Below are 21,742 nucleotides of genomic sequence, written 5' to 3'. Positions count from 1 at the left end.
AAAAAAAACCCAAAATCTTGTTTGGAAGTCACAGAAGGAAAAAGTAAACAGCTTGTCACTTGCAAGCAGGGGAAAATTCTGAAGACTCTCAAGGCAGAAGTCTTAACAGGCATTTCTGACCCATTTGATTTCCTGTCTTTTACTCTCCAGCGGGTACATCCGTGGTCAAGGTCACCTTTCTCTTAGTTAAGGAGTATCTAATGATGCTTACATGCCACGTTCAAATAGCTTCCCTTCAAAAAGGCTCCAAAATCCAGCCTCTTCCTTTGGATCTCTGCATTCAGTTGTATGTTATGATTTTGCAACAAGGGAAAAAAGCAGGGACAGTTACCAAGTTCTTCTACCCCCAATACGCAGGAAAAAATATCTGCCTTTATAAATACAACACTGGTGCTGACTGGCTGAAGTCTGCTTACCCTAATGAGCTTAAAATCTTATTTGCAGAGGACATCTGTCAAGGCAGAAGTGAGGTACACAAGTGCTCTTAATCCATTAGCTCTAAATCCAGCCGAGCTCTCACACTCCTTTTTTTGAATCAAAGAAGAAAACCCAAGTGGGAACGTGCAATGGAACAGGGCACAACTTCAAGAGCAGATCCTATGGAATAAGCACATGGGATTTTAAGGCGAACAACAAAGGAAACTGACAACAAAACCGGGATCATGGAGAAACAGGCCAGTCTGCAGCTCAGGATGACACAGTGAGTTTTATTTTTACTTGTGTTTTCCCTAGTTCTTCTGGATTTTTGACCAAAAATAAAGACGAAGAAGAGATGGGCTGCACACCTTCTCGCAGTGAGACTGCTGGTACTGCTGCAAGAAGCGGTCTTAAGGCTTTGAATAAACCCAAAAGTGTTTTGCCGATTGATTCAAGGGATAAAGGAATCCCTCTGCTGGTTAAAGGTTCATCTTGCTACAATATTGATGAATATGGGATTCAGAGGAAGGACTATGTGGAAGAAGAGGAGGAAGATGGACTGTCAGAGCTGGACAAAAATTATAATTCACAGTTACCTTCCAAGGCTCATTCAGATTCCCAGATTTCCAGGGAAGACAAGAAAATTGAGAGGATCGCCACAGATGCTGAAGTCGTTATGTCTGAACTGATTGAGTCTCAAAAACACATCAGGGAGTCCATAGAGATCAGAAAGCAAACCTCCTGCGAATCAGAAGCATCAGCATTCGTCTGGGATGACAAGAATGAAAGCAATGCAAAGCAAATCCCAAAGAAAGGAAAGAAGAAAAAAACCCATAAGCTGGCAAAGCAAGGTCAACCCAACAAAAGTAAAGAAAAGTCCATTCTGGCCCCATGTGAGACAGAGAAGAAGGTAGACTTCCCTGAAGAGCTCGTCAAGGCTCACCAGAGCGCGTACGCTTACTTACATCCCAACCTCTCCAAGTATGAGGCTATTCTGCACATGGCCAACCAGGCCACCCAAACTCAGCTTTTCCTGCAGCAGATGATCAGCTTCCTTGTGCTTCGCTTTGATGAAATCAACCAGCTCTTGGAAGAAATTGCCAATGATGGGGAAAGTCTTCTCAAAGATGTAGGTGGGAATCTGGCATGGCCAGCAGAAAAGGACGATCTGAAGGAGCATCCAGATCTTCTGCAACAGCTACTGCAGTACACAGTCAACAAAATGCAATTGGTGAGTGGGATGCTGGCCTCCCTCACGTCCAACGCCCTGCAGGAGACGTGCAGCTACCTGCAGTCTGCTGCAAGCAACTTGGAAGGTAAACTGAAAGCAAAGCAGAGCTTTGATGAGCACCTGCTACGGACAGTAAAGCTGCTCGAAGCCTCAACTGTGGGGCCCTCTCAGTCCCACGGTGATGACAGGACTCTCTGTTCTGAGGACAGTGGCATTGGTGTGGACAATGAATCCCTCAAAGAGTTCAGTGCCCTCAGCCAGCATGGAGGGCAGCCAAGTGACTCCTGTGCACACGGACATCCATCCCGAAAGCATGCCGGAACAGTGGAGCGTGGGAATGGTGGGACAGCGTCAGTGGGCACAGCTGCATCCCATGTCTGTGCTCTTGAAAGGCATTTTAAAGACGTGATTCATTCATCTATGCAAAGTAGGGAAGCAACTTCTTGTCAGGGTGGAGTAGCAGAAGGCACTTCTACCATGCCCCAATATGCAAACTTGAGCAAAAGTCAATCCTACAACTCCTTGCAGTCTGATTCTACTCAGGAAGGGGAACATTTCAAAATCTGTGAATCAACAGATTTTCCTTCTGATGAGGATGATGATGATGATGAAGAAGAGAGCACGCTGGGGGAGGATGATGACAACACAAGTTTATCAGAAATGGGGAAGGATACTCTGCCGAGGTCTCTGTCTTCACCTGCACTCACTGATAACATTCAAAGGCAGTCCATCAAAAGGACAGAAAATGTAGATACAGAAGAAATCATTTTGAAGATGAAAGATGCCATCAGTGAAAAAATCAAGTTCGTCCCAGCTAAATCCAGGCGTAAAGAGTGGATAGAGGATGAGAGTGGAAGAGCAGTCCTAGCAAAAAGGCCCAGTACAGCAACAGGCAGACAGAGAAAGTTGGGGAAACAACGGCGGTCCAGGTCAGAGGAGTCCCTCAGAAGCCAGGCAGAGGACCCAACTCTCCTAGAGCTTCAGAGGACTCAAAAGGAGCTCAGCAAAAGGCTGGAGATGTTGTGTGGAAAGGATATAGCTAACAACCTGGAGCTTTGGAAATCAAGAACAGCACCTTATTTGCAGGATGAGCAAATTACAGCTAAGTCTTCCCGCAAGCTGAAGGCAGGCCTCTCAAAAAATTTCAGCATCCTGCCTAACCAGGATAAAGTCCCCTTGTTCACATCTGATCAAAATCCTGCCCTTCCACTGAATGAAAAGAGAGTCAGGAAGCCTGTAACAGCTACTGTGCCTACCCAGGAGACACCAGAAGGCAAAGAAAATGGTCCTCCTGGAGCACAAATGTCGAGTGGCAGCAGCTGTACCTCCCGGCAGTCTGTCAAAAAACTGATTGAAACCTTCAGTCCTACTGGTGATCTTGCAAAAACCACACCTCTAAGATCCTTAGGACCAATAAAGTGCATCAGAAAATTTGGACTTCCAGTCATCCCACCCACCACTCCCTTTCAGAGAGGCCTGGCACCTTTAAATATTAAGCATCGTATTTCACCAGTAGAAGACACAAACACCAATGATGTTTCTTCTAGCTTTCCAAATGCCTTTTTTCCTGCACCACCTGCAGAATTAAACAAGAAGGACACAAAGGAAGAGACCGATGAAGACACTGAGAACCTGCCACCACCACCACCTGAAATGTTAATGGACACTTTTTCTGAAAATTTATCCAACCCTGAAGAAACTTCAAGTATAGAAAGAAATTCTTCAGAAGATGCCAAAAAGACCACCAAACCAGAACTGCATGCCGCTAAGAGATCACAAGTTTCCCCAAAAATGAAAGCTTCCCTTCAGTCCATCGACTTATTGCCAAGTAAAAATATCAGTGGCCCCAGTGTGGTGGCTAATAAAGGTCTAAATAATACCAGGTCAGAGGATGAGAAACCGCACAGGTACTCTCTGGAGCTGAACCCTACCAACGTGCGCATCCCTAGCCAGGAGGAGATATTAGCAACCCAGAGGAAAGAGGCTGCGGATTTATACAAGCAAACCCATAAAATTATTCCTCTTCGAAATCCCAGTGAGGTTTCAAACCCACACAGCAACAGCTCAGACAGCAAGGGCCCCAATCCACCTGCGCCTTCAGTGCCGTGCCAGAAGCGCGGCTCTCCCGATCTGCTCCGGAGCAACGAGAAAGGCTCACTGTTCACCAGGAGGGTCTCCCCAACGAGAACTGCTCCTTCTTCACCAACTGAGAAACTGCTTTCCAGCCCCCCAGCGCATCACAGGCATTCTCTGCAGGCTTTTAGCAACACACAACCGAGCTCACCCACCATGCAGAGGAAGCCCAGTCCCCCTTCTAGCCCCAGGATGCCCAGCCCACCTTTGCAGAAGAAGGTGCCCTCTCCACCACCACAGCGGAAACCACTCAGCCCTCCTGTGGGGCACAAGCAAAGCTCACCAACAGCACAGCGGCTGGCAGGCTCCCCACCTCCATTCCCCACCACCCCCTCCCCACCAGCCTCCCCATCTCGCTCCTACAAGGGTCCAAGAGCTGGGCTGGATGCTGGGGATGAGCACCAGCTCTCCTCCTCCAAGAGGGGCAGCAATGTCCGTTCCATATTTTGCCCGGCCACCTCTTCCTTATTTGAAGCCAGACCTCCAGTGGTACCCAGCAAAGGCACTGCTGAGGTGACTAGCCAGCTTGAAGCTGCATCACATTCCCCAAAGAGCAGCCTGATGTTCCGGCAGCCCGGAGACCGGACCAGGAAGCTGTCCCTGAGCACCACCAATCCTCAGCCATTCGTAAGGAGAAGTTTCTCTGACCGCCGACCAGGGGCCCAGCCTCATCTTCCAGCTCCTCTAACAGCTGGCAGTGAACCTGCACTCAACCAAGCAAGGTAAGGAACTTCATGCCAGAAAAGTGGACCTATAGCACTGTGTTGGCTTTCTAAACTTCTGATGGGAATTTAACGTTGTTAAGAAGTTTCCCAGAAAGGTGTCCTGTTCATGTGCAGAAGAGATGGCTGGGCAAAGATAGCACTGTATGATTATTGTCAGTCCCTTCCAAATGAAATAATCTGTTCTCTTTTCTTGCCTCAGATTTCAGTGGAATACCAGTCTGAATGAAGAGTTAACTTTGCATGGCTTGCTCAAGCCTTACCCTTACACATAAGCTGTGACAGGCACCCTGGGGAAAATGCAGTGTTGGTTTCATGGCACAGAACTCCCCTTATCTGTTGGGGGGGGGGGGGGCGCTAAGGGCATCCACATTCAATTCTTAAAAGCTCTGAAGCAGCCCTCAGGTTATAAACATAAATATTTATGAGAAGATAGGCTTGAGCCAAGAGGAAGGGTGTTGTTCTATCATCAGCTTCTAATGCAATATAAACTGTTCGTCTGAAAGCTGTGTGGGAATGTTTCAAGTCAGCTGGCAAGAATGAGAGACAGATATTATATAGGCAAGGATCTGTATGGACATAATTATAGGCTTGAATTTTGAGCTTCTTGTGCACAATTTCAGACCTAGGTGCTGATGTCAAGTCTGCTGGGTCCACAGCCCAAGCCAAGTTTTCCAAATGGAAAAGCATCCCATGGCTTCTGGAGATTCATTGCTCTGGAAAAGAAATCAAAACATCAACACATGCCAATTCAATATTTGGTAAAATTGGTGGCCTCTTATTAAAAAAATGGGCTTAGCTTTAAATTTTGTCTATCACCTAAGAAAAGAAAAAAATCATAAAACCAGCCAGGAAATAGAAGTGGGTATTTGGGAATACTCAAAGATGTGTAACAGCCTGGAAGTACAGTGTTGTTATTCTAGTTTCTTAACATCTTAGGATGTGTAAGTCAATTAAGCTTTAAGCTTCTCCGGTAACCTTTCCACACATGAGCAGTATTTTTGCTCTTGTCCCAGAAGAGCTCCAGTCACATGACTCATTCCCTTGAGGAAGGATAGGGATTGCAAGAACAACCCCAACAGGATGAAATTGCACATGTAGGTGCACAAGCACTCAGGGCACTGTGAGCACAGGGACAGTCATGGGCACTGAAGACAGATGTCCATGCATTCCCAATCCAAAGACAGAATAAGGACTGAGTATCCCATGCTGGCAGTAGAGGAATGTGCTGAACAAAACATGTAAAAAACACTGGGAAATGCAAACCATTTTGCATTCCTAGTTCTAATATTGTATTGTAGTCTGACATTTGAATATCTCCTAAAATTCCTGTACAATGTTGCTAGGTTTTCTGTTGTTTTTATGTACTGTGTGAAGTCAGCTTTGTCTACTCCAGTGCCTGCCAGGATAAATAAATGTTTTCAAAAGAAGTTTTATGTAAAACCTTGCAAGACAAAAGCCCCTGCACTTTTATGGATGGGTTTTAAAACCAGTCTATTATAAACTGCTAGCAAATTTATAATTCAGTGGGGTGTATTATCTTTCTATCACAGTCTGTCAGAGTACAGTGAGTAATATAAAAAAAACTCACTGTAAATAAAATCATCCCTTTTGTGAGAAAAGTCATATATCCTAGTGTTATGATCTACAAGTATTTTGGAAAAATGAAATATATATCGTGGGTCAAATTCAGCTTATCATTCATCCCAATGAACATCAACAGTGGTACTAGTCAGTTATGCCAAATTTATATCAACATAAGTAAAAGAGAAATTTAGGCCATTAATTGCCACACACACCTGATTTAAGATTCAATACACAACTGTGTGTTTTCTTACACCCAAAATAAGCTTCCTGAGTAAATTTTATGGACCTTGCATTGGATGGCCTTAAAATGAATTATCACAGCCAATGTGCTGATGGGCAGAGAAGGACCATTTTAGGAATGAACACGGGGAAAAAGCTCTGCAAGCTCCTCACCATCAGTGTAGGTTCTCTCCTCCTGCTCAGGACTGGGGTGGTTGCCACAGCTGTGTGCTCCACATCACCCTGTGCAGATTCTGAGCCCTGCTCTTTTAGCAAGTGCCTTAACAGACAAAACACCACACTCTGATCCTTCTTTCTCCTCCAAGTTCATTAAACAGCCAGGACTTTTTTTGCTTTGTAATTGATGTAGCTGATTGAGGAAAATCTCAAAATGTCTAAACCTAAACCTAAACCTAAACCTAAACCTAAACCTAAACCTAAACCTAAACCTAAACCTAAACCTAAACCTAAACCTCCTCATTCTAGCAGTGTTTGCATCTGGTCTCAAATTCACAAGCCATTACCACATAGCTGTCAGTCTCCTTTCCTTCATTTCTTCCCTTGCTTTACCTCTTCTTTCCAAATATAACCATGCCCTTATTTGGTCTGTGTGGTGTTTTCCTGTGTTATTTTTCTGTGTTATTAGCAGCTTCATTAGTAGAAGGGAGAGGACACACAGTCAAACCTGAGATACTATCAATCTTTTATATATAAAACATTCTGAAGACCAGTGAGTCATCCAGTTTCTCCCATGTTCACAAACTCAGGGATATAAGAGATATATCCCCCCACTTTTCCCATACCAAATTAAAATATCCATTTGCTGAGAAGCAGGTTGCCAAAGACAATCTGGCAGAGCTTGTACAAGCAAAAAGAGGCAACTGAGTTGCCTCTCCCACATACATCCTTTTAGCAGAAACACACACCAAAAAAAGAGGCAACTTCCATCTTATTTTGCAAGCTGGCATTGCTGGGCATTAAATGTCAGCATTGTACACAGATTTGTGTGTCTCCTGCACACTCACTGCTCTCCTAGAATTTTACCCACTCTTTTTCCAAGCATGTCTTCTGCCCATCCCATCTTGAAAGGACTTAAAACATTAGTAGCCCTAACTGGGCTGGAGCTGGAGCTTTTGCATTTAGTCTTAGGGTACCTGACAAGAACTTCCATTCTCAAGTCAGTTCAACTGGTTCCTATTTGAACAGCCTGTGGCTGGATAGACTGAGATAACTTGGCTGGTTTGTAAGCTTGGTCATTTGACAGCAATCAGCAATTATTGGCCTCTCAGTAAGGCACAACATGTACAATTCCTCTGTTAATAGAAATTCTGTTAATCTATAATAGTTTCTGTGTATGCACCTTAACAAAATAGTATTTCATTGAGACTGCTCCTCTCCCAAGTGGTAGAGCAGAGAGAGAAGATAAAATACTATTGTCTTTAACATACTGTTTAATGAGAGCTTGAGAATGGATTGGGTTGACTGACTCAGGCTCAAAGCAAGTAGCCCAAATGAGCCCTTCTGCAACTGGGGGATATTTGAATCTGGATTAGTTTCATGTGTCACAAATCTCTTAATTTAGCAGTTCAAATCATTAAAGTCCTAGGAGTTAAGAGTAGGAACATAACAGCTTGTCTGTAGTTGAAAGCTCATTCAGTTAAGCAGTTTATATGCTTAAAATACAGTAATGATTCCCAGATAGCTCTGAAATATTTCCCCATGTTGAGCTTAAACCATGAATTATCTGCAGCAATACAGGGCACACTTCACACACTTCAGCAGGACGGCACAGGATGTGAGATACTCGTGACTTGATCAGTCTTGATACATAAAGTCCCTGTACCCCTAGGGAGTGCCAGAGCAACCTCAGGAACATCATTCACACTTTCTGTGTCTCAGTGCTCCTGTCACCAGAGTGAGAGTAGCAGATTTGTAATTCCCCTCCCACAGTCATGCTGGTGTGCTCAGAAATTACTGTAGCCAGGCTAAGCAGATGCCCGTCAGAGGTAAGACCTTTCCTTTCCTCCAGCAGTCTGAAACAAGGCTTTTCACTCAAATCTGCCCCTGTCTGCAGGGAAACCCAGTCTCACACTGATCCCCTGTTAAATGTACAAAATGTTTTCTTCCCACAAGGAGTCTGGAAGAGTACAGTGCATTTGGCACGACAAGAGTGAAATCTGGATGGTGCACATGAGGAGCGTGTTCAGGAGGAGATGGAGAATGACAGGGTATTGTGCAGCGTTGGTGCTTTGTGGGTTAACATGGTCTAATCAGTGCTGGTTTAAAAAGTCACGATTCATTAGCCTCTTAAGCCTCATCTTTCCTTCTGCAGCTTGGAGAAGAGCCCTAGAAAAGCAGGTGACTCTTGGAACAGCTCTGGCGTTCCTGAAACCAAAGAGTCCAACAGATCTGCTTCCCACCCCGAGCTCTTCATCGTGGGCCAGGGGCTGCAGAGGGACTGACAGCAGAAGCACCCCCAGAGGCAGAGGCACAAGCAAGGCCAGAGACCCCAGAGGGAGGAAACAGCCTTAGCAAAGCCTCCAAGACACGGCTTCATCTTCTCTTGCAAGGAAACTGTATGATGGCATTGCACCAAAAACCCCAAACTGGGCTCAAAAATCTAATGAAATACCAGCCGGCTGCTTCTCCTTTCATTCCATGGTTTAGCTCAGAGATCTACATGGAGCAAAAGAAACACTTTTGGTGAGTCCCAGGAAACTTTGGTTGATGAAGACAGGACTATAGCTAAGTCCTTGTCTCCCAGTTTAGACAAAAGAGTTAAAAAAACTAATACAAATTATCATTATTCAGCATGTTATTTATTCAGCAGGCATCACAGTCTGTGTAAAAAGGGCTGCTGTGACTTTTCCAGGAGGGAGGTAAAACCCTGAACCAATTGAACATTACTGCAATTAAGCATCCATGGCTTCAGCATAGCCACATTTTCACCCTAGATGTTTATCAACATGCAGGGAGAGAATAATGTCATATGCAAGCTAAAACAAAGCAACCCCTTTTGAAGGAAAAAAAATTAGGGATCTTACTCCCTCAAAAAAGCCTTTGATCTTCTAAATCACCTTTGATTACCAGATAATCTTATCACCTCTAGTTTCCAGGCTTAATCCTGATTAGTTTTGCAATAGCCCGATCAAACAACATTATAAATCACAAGGCATCTAAGGACACATTTGGAGGTTTTGTTTGTGGTTTTAGATTTTTGTAAAAGAAAAAAAATATGCCACCATAGAGCCATAGAGAATCCTGTTCTCCCTGAAAAAGTTTTATTTTTTTTTCTGATTTATGCAGTTTGAGGGTATTTATTGTAATTTCACTGGATAGTCTAGATAGATTATTGTTAATAAAAACACAAGTTATTTACAGTCAATCCTAAGATTCTACAGCATTCACTGAAACAGTCTCAAAAATTACTGGATCTTCCTTACCCAACTAATATGTTATCATGGTTAAGATGTAGCTTTTAATTAATGTAGTTTTAGTTTCATTTGACATGTTTTCATCTACAGCTTCAGTACAGAATAAGATCTGTTAAAAAAAAATTGTAGTATACTTTGTTAGGGATAGTTTAAATTTTTTCCTACAGTTTTCATCAAGGTGCTGTCTGAGAACTTCACCTTCACACAGCATTTTCACCCTTCCTGCCCACCTTCATGATGAGGGGAACAGAGTTTCACCTTCTCCAGTACAAAGGCTACCCTCTGGATACTGAACTCCTGAGTTTTAGTCCTGTGCCTTAACCACAAGCATCTTTCACCAAGTACAGTGCCATTTTGCACCACAGACACAAGGAAACCTTAACTTTTATGTTTAAAGTGGGGGTTTGAGTATAGAGATGCAACTCACAGTGAATAGGTACTTCGGATGGTCAGGGGTTTATGAGCTTAAGGAGGCCAAGCAGCCACACCCACACAGACATCAGCCAATACAGGCAGATGCACCATCCCTTATCAAGCTGGAAAATCACCAGGGAGATACTGCAAAGTTTGCCAGCAGTGTAAAATCTGCAAGTTAGTCCTCCCCCTCATCAGAAGTGCAGTTCTCTCCCTCCTGGGTAAGAATACAAATGTATTTTTGCATGCATTTTGGGTTGGTTTGTTCTGCTGACAGTAACCCCCCAGAACAGAAGCAAACCAGAAACATGACAGCAGGAAACTGGCACTTTGCATGCCTAAATGCAGCTTTGCAGAGGAAAACAGAGCAGAGTGGGAGGACAGCTTCTCCTCAGCTACTACAATCAGTTCATCTCCTTATGGCTTCATGCTGAAACTTCCCAGCACAACTAATGGAGAATAAAAGAAAGTATTTCTTTACATCCCTCAAGCAGCAGATTCTTCTACAACAGCACATGGGGCAATACTTCACTTCAGCAGTCAAACTGGAAACCTCCTCGTACATGTGCTCTCTGGACCTGGAATCAGCCAAAGCATCTTTGCCCAAAGCTAGGTTCCCTTGAAGATGTGTACATGAGCTGCATCCTAGCACTTCATCCCTCCTGGCTCTGACTGTGGTCATCAGGAGGCTCCTTGCAAACACAGTCCCACCTAAAGACTGTAGCTGCTGAAGGATTCTGATGCTGCCCAAAGGATGCTGCAGCAAGCTGCTCATTGCACACAAGACACGTCTTCTGGGGGAGTGATCTGCAAGTCTGTAACGGGAACTCATGATTACATGTAGTTAAGAGACTCTCTTTAGTCCAGTAATGTACAGGACTCTTGCAAAAAATGTGTTTACCTTCGATTTGTATTGTTGGCATGAAATTGAGAGTAACTCTAGTATGCAGGAAACGATAGCTTGCCTCACCACTTTTTTTTTTTTTAATAATTTTTTAACAGTTTTTTTGGTCAACAATTCAATTTCCACAAATACAACATTTCTGGAATATAGTTGTTTTGTAAGACCAGGCTCGATTTTAACATTTATTTTTTACTGATGTAAATAAAACAGAGATTTTATATACAAGGTATGAGTTTGATCTCCCATATTCTGTAAGCAACCAGTTTCAATCTTAGCCCAATGTTATACTATGGAATGTTATACTATGGAATGTTATATATTCCTTAGTGTACTAATTAGTGCCCTGAATTATAAAAAGTCCTTTTGCTTCCTCTTCCCCCATCCCAGCACAAGCTTGTCTTGTTTTGTGTTTTGCTGGTACATCATTAACTTAGGTTGCATTTCCACTCAGCAAGTATGTCTTTTTTTAGGCTACAAGATCCAGCCTGGGCACTGACAGACCAGAGTATAGGTCAGCTACGCTTCCACCCCTCCCCTGCCCTGATTTAAGCCTGAGCTGCCTGGCAGTCTTGTACTCATTTCAGTAGAGCTGCTGTGCAAAATCACAGCTAACTCAGGAGGCACTGGCTTGGTCTTAAGGGTTAAAATCAGAGTGTACTCGCTGCAGTGGAGTCAGATTGCAGAGGGATTGAGCAGGCAGGATCAGATTTCCAGCCAGAGATTCTTCATGGCTTTGAAAAGAGCAGCCAACAGCTCTGTGCTGCGTTTTATCTGCAGACCTTTAAAAAGTTGGCAGCTGCCCTAGTGTTTCCAGTGACACTGCTCAAATCTCAGACTTTGAAAGGGGTTGTCATTTAATTCCCTTGGCATCTGAAGATGACTAGAACACTAAGGCAACCACACACACTCCAGTTTCTTTTTTTCTAACTTCAAGAACTACCTCAGACAGCCTGAAGGAGAGTGAGAGGAAACCTCATCGAAGTCTAGCTTCCTTGTGAGGGGAAGCAGAGGGGCGGGCACTGATTTCCTCTGTGTGGTGACAGTGACAGGACCCAAGGAAATGGCCTGAAATTGTGTCAGGGGAGGTTTAGGTTGGGTGTTAGGAAGAGGGTTTTCACCCAGAGGATGGCTGGGCACTGGAACAGGCTCCCCAGGGCAATGGTCAGAGCACCAAGCCTGACAGAGGTCAAGAAGTGTTTTGAGAACTCTCAGGCACGTGTTGTCAGTCTTAGGGTGTCCTGTGCAAGGCCAGAAGCTGGACTTGATGATCCTTGTGAGTCCCTGTCAATTCAGAATATTCTGTGATTCTGTGATTAGCAACATGGCTGAGAATGCTGTGCAGGTTATCAATAAATTCAGCATAATGCACTTAGTACTGCCAATACCACTTAACATTCAAGGCATTTCATAACTATTTATGAAGTTTTACCATTAAGAGAAATATTTTGAGAAGGTATCACGTTTTCTATAGGAAGGAAAGAAACCATAACATAAAGTAACCTTTTCTTACTGTCATGTCTCATCTGTAAAGAATTGCCAGTATCTCCTGAAGAGAAAACCTGCTAGATTAGCAAATCATTAATTCTTCCACATCAAATGAACTCAGTGCCATCATGACTACAGCAGGTGGAGATGCATTTTGCAGGTATGAACTTCAAACTGTGGATTTGATCTTCCTGGGCAAGATCCTATGGGCAAGATCCATAGTGCCTGCAGTATGGATTGGGGGCTCACTCCCACACTGTCCTCAGGTAAAGGTGAAGGGTCACACAGACTCACAATTGTATACTGGATCATCTCAAAACCAGGGGCAAAGATCCCAAGTTTGCATTTCTTACCCACAGCCCTTTTTGGATGAGTAATGAAAATGTTAATGTCAAAAGAAAACACTGCAGACAGAGACAGTAGATACTCAGTGGGACAAGATGATCAAGGCCCAGGACCACATTATCCATCCCATTTCCATTCATCTCACATATACCTGCCCTGCACCTATTCTGTTCCACCACTTCTAGCACAAAATTACCTACAGCCCTCACAGCCCATAATTTTTCTCCTCTCAGTGACATTCTGATTTTCAAAATCTTACATCTCTTCCTTTATTCTTTCCTCTTTCTTTATTAACATACAACTCTGTGATTGCACTAAGTAATAATGTGAGAATTTCTGAAGTTGGACTATATAGAACACACCTTTTATCAAGGTTATTTCAAAGGGAAAAGGGCTGATAAGCCTATCCTACTCCCTATCGATGCCTCTTGCTTTAGTAACGTTTTCCTCAAGGCACAGATTAATTGATTGTATAGCAATCAAGAAGAAACTGAAAGCTTGCAGTGCAACAGGCTGCCCTTCATTTATTAATACTACTGAACTCTGGTTCCTTAGGATATGAGTGAACCAAAGTCAAAGCCTGAGGATGCTAATAAAGACCATCCTTCCCCAGAGCAGTAGCTATAAAGCTGTGAACAAAACTTTCCAGGCATTCCAGCAGATACACAGATATGTGGCAAGGCAGGGATGACTCTGCAGTTAAAATCTAAACCAACAAATTTACCAGCTGCTTGGCTTTTAAGTGTGACTCTGTCAATCTTATGGGGCCATTTCATTGCAGCCTTACCCCCTCTTATAATTAGTAGAAGTTGAATATGTCCTACACCCAAACTGGAAATTCAACCTGCCAATACAATACAATGGCCTTAGTTTTGGAATGTTTTACTCCTCTTGGAAGCTTTGTGTCTCTTTGCTAGTAAGTATAGTTAACATGGACAACCAAGGCACAAAGCAATGCATCTTTTGGTTCTTTTTGAATAGTGAAGGTTTCATCAATAACCAGATATCCATGCAGATCCTTTCACCTTTATATTTTCAGGGAAAGCACATGCATATACATGCACATGTTAACTATTGTTAGGGACCTGGATTGCAAGGAGGTTCTCATTGCAGGGTTTCTCATGTGGGTAAGTCAGAAAACAGGGAGCATCAGGGACACACTGCTATCACAGTGCTCTGCAGTTGAGCATCTAGTTAGAAAGGACTCCTGGTAAGTAGTTACTTAATTATGAGTCTTAAACAAATTTCACATTAGTCCAAATAACATATCAACAACAGCTTTAAACAAGGTGCAAAAAATAAGAAAAATACAAAACCAAAACCCTCTAAGGTACAAAACAAAGAAAGAACCTAGAATACACCATGGACAATTTTTAAAAACCTACAAAAAATACTATGCTCTTCATGTTGAAAAACTCAGTACTTCAGAACTATTTATCCTACCAAGAGCCAAGAGAAGAAGAAAGCATGTACTGCACCTCAGAGCTCTGCTAGCCTAGGCAAGTAAATGATATCCCATTTTCAGCCCTACAGAGTTCCCTTGACAGCCAAATAACTGTATTAAGCTTTTCCACAGAAGAACATCCACTGCAAACACTACAGCAAAGGATTGCAGTAGGCATTTAGATGCTTGGTGTATTCCCAGTTTCCCTGGACTGATGAGTGGCTCTGCAACCTGTCTTCTCACAACACACAGTGAAGATTGTTATGATCTTTTCAGAGGCTATTTACAAACCAGTGAAAATAGAAAAGTATCACCAAATAAGCTTAATAGCTCTTAAAGCCTCTTAAATAAATTCTTAATAATTTTAAGAATCCTTTGATAGGTTTAGCTTAGACTCCTTGCAGCAAAAAGGAGACTAGGACTTCTGTGAGTTTCTTTACTCTTTGGATGATAATTCCCAGAAGACTGATACATTCCAGAAGTACAAAGCAACAGCTCTGGGGGTGACAACTTCCCAGTCACTCCTTTAGGGATGAGAAGCCAATCCTGCAAAAAAGTAGGCAGAAAGCTAGCATAGGTGCCAATGTATCCAAGTATCCTAAGCTTCTTATCTCAGATTTTCTTTTCCTTCTAAACTTACACAAAACTGAGCCAAGACCCAAGCAATATCTACCTTTAATTTTGTAAGCCAAGCACTTACCAGTACTCTGAAGCACCAGCAGGAGGACCAGGCATCATTCCCATTTGTGGATGTTCGTGTTTCTGGTGTGCAAGAGCAATGACTTTGAGGAGGGACAAAAATGCTCCCATTCAAACAGTGGGTGTGCAAAGAGATGTGAGGTTTCACTGCCTTTTCCAGGATATTTTAGAAAGATCTAAGAGAATATTGGGGTATGGAGCAGGTCCCTTATTTTGTCTCCAGAGGAATCCCCAAAGGACACATTCACTCTGCTGGTAATGGCAACCCCATAAGCTCATGGACTAGTTTTCCCTGCAGCCTGCCACTCTGCCTGGGCTTTACTAGGCCAGGACTAGACCCATAGCCAAGCAAATACGTGCAACCATGTGATATAGAGTTTTTCCTTCAGAAAACCTTATTAGCACATTCTCATGTGTTTTCTTCTGTAACATCAGAGGCTGGCAACCATGAGAACTTTGCTGTCAAAAGGCTACAGTTTGGACTGGGCCCAGAAGTGCTCTTCCCCAAGGCAAAGCAAATTGAAATGTGAAGTTTAAAAAGCTTCAAATGACTATGAAAGGAAATTGCAAAATAATTTCTGGAAAGGCAGCATTGTCAATGATCATGCAGCCCACCAAGAGCTGCAGCTGAATCCAGAATTGCTTGTTCCAGCTATGCAAGAATTCATTACACTGGCAAGCACTAATCCATGGTAACAAATGACCCCATACCCCCGGGCTGAATGGATCCCAGGCTGTGGTATAGATTTGAGGAACCATTGACAAATGTTACTGACCTCACAGTCCACTCATCGTTCTGCAAACAAGTTGCAAACAACGCTGTTGGACAGATGTCCTGGATAAATGTACATTCAGATGACTTTTCCAAAGCAGTGCATCTCTTCCCGTGATCTCTTCTAAGCTATGAAATTGTGATTGAAGACACCTCTGAGCCAGATCTGGGTGAGATTGCAAAGGAGCAAAGCTTTGGGATTTGGGCACACTTCTCATTGTTTGTCTCTTTGCTCAGGCCTTTTGTGAGCACAAAATACATCTAGGTAGAAAACTTTAGACTATACAGGATCTTTTGGTCCATCATCCCCCAAACATGTCAATAGGTGGCACCGTTGTAATGCCAAGTCACAAACAGCAGCACAAATGACACAAAGAAAACATGGCAAAAGAGAAAGAAGAGTTTTGAACTATTCAAAAGATAACTTTGTTTTTATTTTTCATGAAACTACCATCACTATAATTCCTCTGAACAGTATGGAGCTGGCAAACCAGGAGAGAGACTCACTGCTTTGCTTATGTGTTGTTTGTTATCCATTCACTACTTTGGGATCCCTTTCCTTCCAAACAGCAACCCCCAGTGGTCTCCAGAATTTGACAATTACACCTAGGAAGCAATTGTTTTCAAAAGCTACTTTTCAAGGTCTTTGTTTCTGTAACTCTCAGTTCTGGGCTGGGTTTTGTTGGTTGTCTATATTTTACTTCTCTTCACAAAAAAGGAAATGCTGAGACACGAACCATGGCACCATGCCTTAGAAGTAGAAGAAGCTTTGCCCTCCCCATTAGATGTTCCCAGTGTTCAGGGAGCTTGTATCTGTAGGGAACAAAATGGCCCATCCAAACGTTCCACTTTTGCTCTGCTTCATCGTCAAAGGGAGTTAACTTCCTGCATTTGTGTGTGCAGAGACACCCAAACTCAACATAAACATGACCTGCCTCGAAACATTTCTGATCTTGGAAGTTCCTAACAATTCAAAAGTTCCTTAATGGAAATGGCATGGGGCAGATCATTCTGAAATACTCTCCAACAGAGCTCTTAGAACTCAGAGAACTAATCATTCTTTACATGGCTTCACAGATGATAAAACCATGTGGCAGCCAAGCAGTAAAAAAACAATACTTTTCTTAAATCTGCATTTTTTTCCCCCCCATAGAACGGTCAGGTCAGTAATAAAAAAGCAACAGGTAAGGTTTAATGATATAGATCATTTCTAATCCAGAATTTATCCAGCAAAAATGCCACCTAAATTACTGAGTAATACTTCTCCCCAGCTGCATTAAGTATTCCTGCTGCATATCAGCAATAACTGAATCATTCCAAAGGGTCCATGCCCAGGATTCGGCAGAACTAACCCTGAGCAAAGGGACCAGTGGATGTTATCCCTTTTTTTGCATCAGCAAAACTGTTCAAGTCTCATCTCTCCCATCATTACAGGCCCAGAGAGGGCAAAGGAACAAAAACAGTGTCATTAATGCTTTCAACTTGAAAGCATTGGCTGACACAGATGCACCAGAGATGATGTTTTCACACAATTCTACTTGTCAGGGATCAGCCAAGGCAGGGACAGGGGGACAAGGCAGAAGGCATCTCCTCCCCCAGCCTCAGCCTGTGACACTGACACAGACAGAGAGAGTCGGGCAAGAGATTTGTCATCATGAACCTGCCATAGGTGGCTTTGGCCTTGTGCTGTCAGAGGATGACAAATTCACACCCTGCATAGGCTGCATCCATGTTGACGTCTCTTTCTCCTTAACTGGAAAATTCAGAAGGACTTTCTGTCATAAGAGGTTCCCCTGTTTCTCCCAGTGCAAAATCAGGCAGTGACCATGAATCTCCTTCAGATCTCAGAAACTGCCCCAAGGAAAGGTTTTCTCCTTCAAAAGCAGGAGGAAGGAGTGGGAATATTTCTCATTTCATGCTAAATGCCTTCTTTTTCTCTACTAATTGTGACACAAGAAAGGCTGCAGGGAGATAAAAGCCATGTGCAGGATGGAGAGGAATATTTCCTTTTATTGCACTGCATTTCCAGGGCCCCAAGGTCACACTCCAGCTCCTGCCACTCAACACTTCACACTGGAGGAATTTTCACAGCAGCACCGGAGCACAATCCCAGCTACTGGGCTCTAGGGGAGTCCACTGAGCCCATCAAGGAATTAGAAAAAATTTGAAGAAGTTTTTTAAATAATGGTTTTTAACCAAGCTTTCAAAATTTCACCTCTGAGTCAGGATTCCAATGGTCATTTTAGGACAGACATGCCCTGTACCAGCCTGCATGTTCAGAGTTCTCTTTGCTTCTGCTGCTGGATCTTGGCCTTGAGAAAATGGAAGACAAAAGAAAATATGAGGAGGTAGAAAGAGAAGGGAGGGAACAGGTGTAACATGAAAGGAGGCAAACCTTCTTAGCTTGGTCACTCTGATGAAGGGAGGAACACAACACATAAACCCAAGATACAAAACTGATTAATTGTCCTTAAGCTTTCAGTTGCTGCTGTCAGACCGAGCTGGCCAAGCTCCAGGTGAAACACAAGCAGTCATTCTTCAACTTGCATCATAACTCCCCATTTCTGCTGTCTGTCCTTTTGGAGCCAAGGAGCTCCTACAGCCTCTCTGCAGCAGCAAGAGTTGCTGAGCTGAGACACGAGTCTGTATGGAAGGCAGCTCCTTTGGTACTGCTGCTGAAGCTTGACTTTGCCTTCTTGTGCCTTACACTGGTGACAGCCTCGTGCTACATGTGGTCAGAGCACAGCTGTGTCCTGAGAAGGATATTCCACCTACTTGCTCTTTCAAGAAGAAAAGGGCTTTTTCCAGCTCAGCTGCTAGGGAAGGATATTCAGGTTGCACTTTAAAAGCCTACTAAAACTTTTCAATTGGAATGATACTTCAGTGACTCCTTTATTGTTATCACTCAGATAAGCTTCACAGCTACATTTTCTCACACATATCCAAGCCAATATCTGTCCATCACATACAGTCCTATAACTCTTCTCTAGCACCTTGCCCTCCTTGACCTTAAGCCCAGATGTAAATATTGAACAGGTGTTGGATTATACATCTATAACCCCAAATTTATCTGGGATCTCATTTCACAGTGGAGGGCCAGAAACACACAAGTTACACCTGACTTTTACAGAAGCAGCACCAGAATTTGCAGACACCTCTCCAGTAGCCAATATCTGCCCAAACACATTCTTGTAGGTGCAGAAGTTGACAGTCAAGGATCAGAGTATTCAAAGATCTGCAGGATCCAGAGCCATGCAATACAGTTCCCAAATGACACCACAAACTTTACAGAGAGAATCAACAGCCAGTCAGACAATCAAGAGCAGAGGACCTGTTTTGCAGTGCTTTTAAACCCTGCCTCCTCTTCCCCACCACCACCTCTGCTCTTGGTGCATATGGTGTGGGGTTGGACACTGTGCTGGATCATCATGGATGGGCAAAATTGGGAATACACAGTGGTTTGCGCAAATACATGCAAGAGCTGACTGTGCAAAATAAACTCATGAGATGGGAAGAGGGAGGTGAACAGCACACTGGGGCAGCAGACACCTTGGCTTACCTCATCTCCTGGGACTCTTGGACATCCAGCTGCAGAGAGCTGTGCAGAGACCCTGAAGCACTGCCAACACAGGGACTTATTGCCTTGGGTATAGGGGGGATCAAAGGTGGTCCCAATGACCCCTTCTTCATATCCCCTTCAGTGGAATACAGCAAGGAAGCCAGGAAAGAGTAGAACACAGTGCTCAGGTCAAACATGCAGCCTTGCCTCCATTCATGCCTTAAGATGTTTAGCCATGCTCTTAGCTACACCTTTTCAGGAAAAGTCAAACTGATGTTGCAGCTTGGCCCAGGATGGGGAATGGAAAGGGAAGTGGTGAGGGAGAGCCTATGTCCCACATTTGCCACCTCTCTCCTTGTCCTCACTTCTCTTCCAGTGTGGCTACCTTCCCAGCTGGAATCCATGCTTGACATCAAGATGTTCTTAGGTGCCACTGCCTCCACTGGCCTTTTGGATGGTATGGGAATGGGTTTAGATCTCTAGTCTCTCCCTATCCTTTAGGTACCTCACAGCCAGTGCTGATCTCCAGCCAAGTACCCACAAAACCATTCTGTAGGATGTCAAAACCTGCTTTTCTCAAGCCTCTCAATTTTTCTGCTGCTGCCCTTCCCTCTTACAGTCCCCCAGCAGCCTTTCAGCCCAGAAGCTGCCGAGCTCTTGGGATGCTCACTGCTCTCCAGCTCCCACACCTCCATAATCTCAGGCTCACTGGCATCTAGGAAGTTCAGCAGGTCTCCCTGCCCTGCTGCTCTCTGGCAGGTCTCTGCCTGCCCAAGTTGCTCCAGGGGCCCCATGCCATGGCCACGAAGTGGGGTGGAGACAGCTGGGGCATATGCACACCATTCCTTAGTATCCTATCATTCCTGACACAGCTAAAGAGCCAAATCAGGACCTGTTCAAATTCCATTGAAAGGCTCAGATCCTGTCAGGGATACATTGGACCCTTTCTCAGCAAGGCTGAAATCAAGTACACACGCCTTTTATTGGACACACTTTGTTTACCAAAGCTGTTGTTCATCTGCCTCCTGCTGCACCCCACAGCAAACCCAAAACAACTGCAGGTGCTGGCCCTGCTGCAAAGGCAATGGTGTGTTTGGGCTCTGGGCTGCTCTCCCATGGCCACCTCCCATCCCTTCCCTCTGGACAAAGCCATGCCAGAGCACACAGCTGCCCAGAAGCTGATGAAGTCTAGAAATAGCATCAGAGACAACTGTGCAGAAGGCCATGGCTGTGCAGCTCAGAAGCTGAGACAACATGGAACTGACTTTGCAGGACTGCCTGTTCCAGCAAACACCTTTTCCATCCAAACCAGACACAGCTGTCAGTAAACACCACCAAGACACAGACATGGTTCACAGATTCCGTAGGTTGCTAAATCTAGGATTGCTTGTCCAGATTGGACAGCTTTAGTCGCTCTGACAGCTTGTTGGGATTTTCTCAGATATAAGGCAGAGCAGGAGCCACAACACAGCCCAGAAACCATTCAAAGACCTCTCCTGCTATTGATACATGCTGAGGACGTGAAGTCCGTGGTACACACCCATTGCAAAGACAGCCTGAAGTGTGGAGTCCAGCTGAGCTCTTCCTTGCCTCAGCTGCTTCCCTGGGGTCACACCACAGGAAAAGGTCTCAGAGCTCTGTCTACAGCATATAAACTGAAAATCTACCACACAAGACTTAGCTTGGTCTTATTACCTTACATTCTTTTCCCTCTGAACTCAGTTCCTGGTTGTTTCTACTGCTGTCTTCATATCCTGTGCCATTTTTCCCACTCTCCTGCTCTCCACTGCATGTCTTGTTTGTCTCAGGAGAAGGAGAGATCTTCTGGATGGGAAGAAAGGGCTTGGAGAGAAGGAGCATAGAAGGAGATGCCGGAGAAAACTTCTTGGAAACTAAGAACTAAGACTAAGGCCTGCAAAGTGGAGGCACAAAATGTATCAGAGGCCACAATGCAAACTTAAAGCATCTGAAGCTCCATATTTCATGAGACGGGTTTCCTGGGAAGTTCTAAATAGCTGCCCAGGGAAACATGCTCCTGCCAGCAGCCACCTGAAGAGCAGGGAGCCCAGAGCCCTGTGCTTTCCAGTAATGGCTCAGCTGCACATGCAGCCTCCTGCTCCTCTCCCTGCCCCACAGCTCAGCAGCCCTGCAGCTCCACGGGGCACTGGGAGCAGCAGAGCTGATGGCAGGGGGCACCGGCAGGGCAGAAGTGTTCCCTGGCAATGTGCACAGGCTCTCCAGGCTGGCACAAAGCCCTTCCTCCCGCCCAGCTGCAGCCTTAGCTGTTTGTGAGCCTGAGCCATGCTGGACCTTCACCTCGTCCTCCTTTCCAGCAGTGACCCTGGGGACAGCGCTGCTCTGCTGCTCCTGGCAGCCC

At 44.4% G+C, this 21,742-nt stretch overlaps 1 protein-coding gene across 1 annotated transcript; it reads left to right on the top strand.

The window, feature by feature from the left end:
* The first annotated feature begins 772 nt into the window (after window positions 1–772).
* On the top strand, window positions 773–8,771 carry PCARE (photoreceptor cilium actin regulator). Its single transcript, XM_014877478.2, has 2 exons — window positions 773–4,503; window positions 8,642–8,771. Exons 1-2 carry the CDS (start codon window positions 773–775, stop codon window positions 8,769–8,771), a joined length of 3,861 nt encoding a protein of 1,286 aa, XP_014732964.2.
* The last annotated feature ends 12,971 nt before the right edge of the window (window positions 8,772–21,742 follow it).

The sequence above is a fragment of the Sturnus vulgaris genome, chromosome 3, assembly GCF_052056855.1.
Source record: "Sturnus vulgaris isolate bStuVul1 chromosome 3, bStuVul1.hap1, whole genome shotgun sequence".
Lineage (NCBI taxonomy): Eukaryota > Metazoa > Chordata > Aves > Passeriformes > Sturnidae > Sturnus > Sturnus vulgaris.
Note: the sequence above shows the minus strand (reverse complement) of the source record. Positions and strands in the feature narration are given on the sequence as shown.

Coding starts and splice junctions, on each gene's coding strand:
- PCARE (XM_014877478.2), top strand. CDS start 773: ATGGGCTGCACACCTTCTCGCAGTGAGACTGCTGGTACTGCTGCAAGA. Junction 4,504..8,641: donor CCTGCACTCAACCAAGCAAG/GTAAGGAACTTC, acceptor TTCCTTCTGCAG/CTTGGAGAAGAGCCCTAGAA.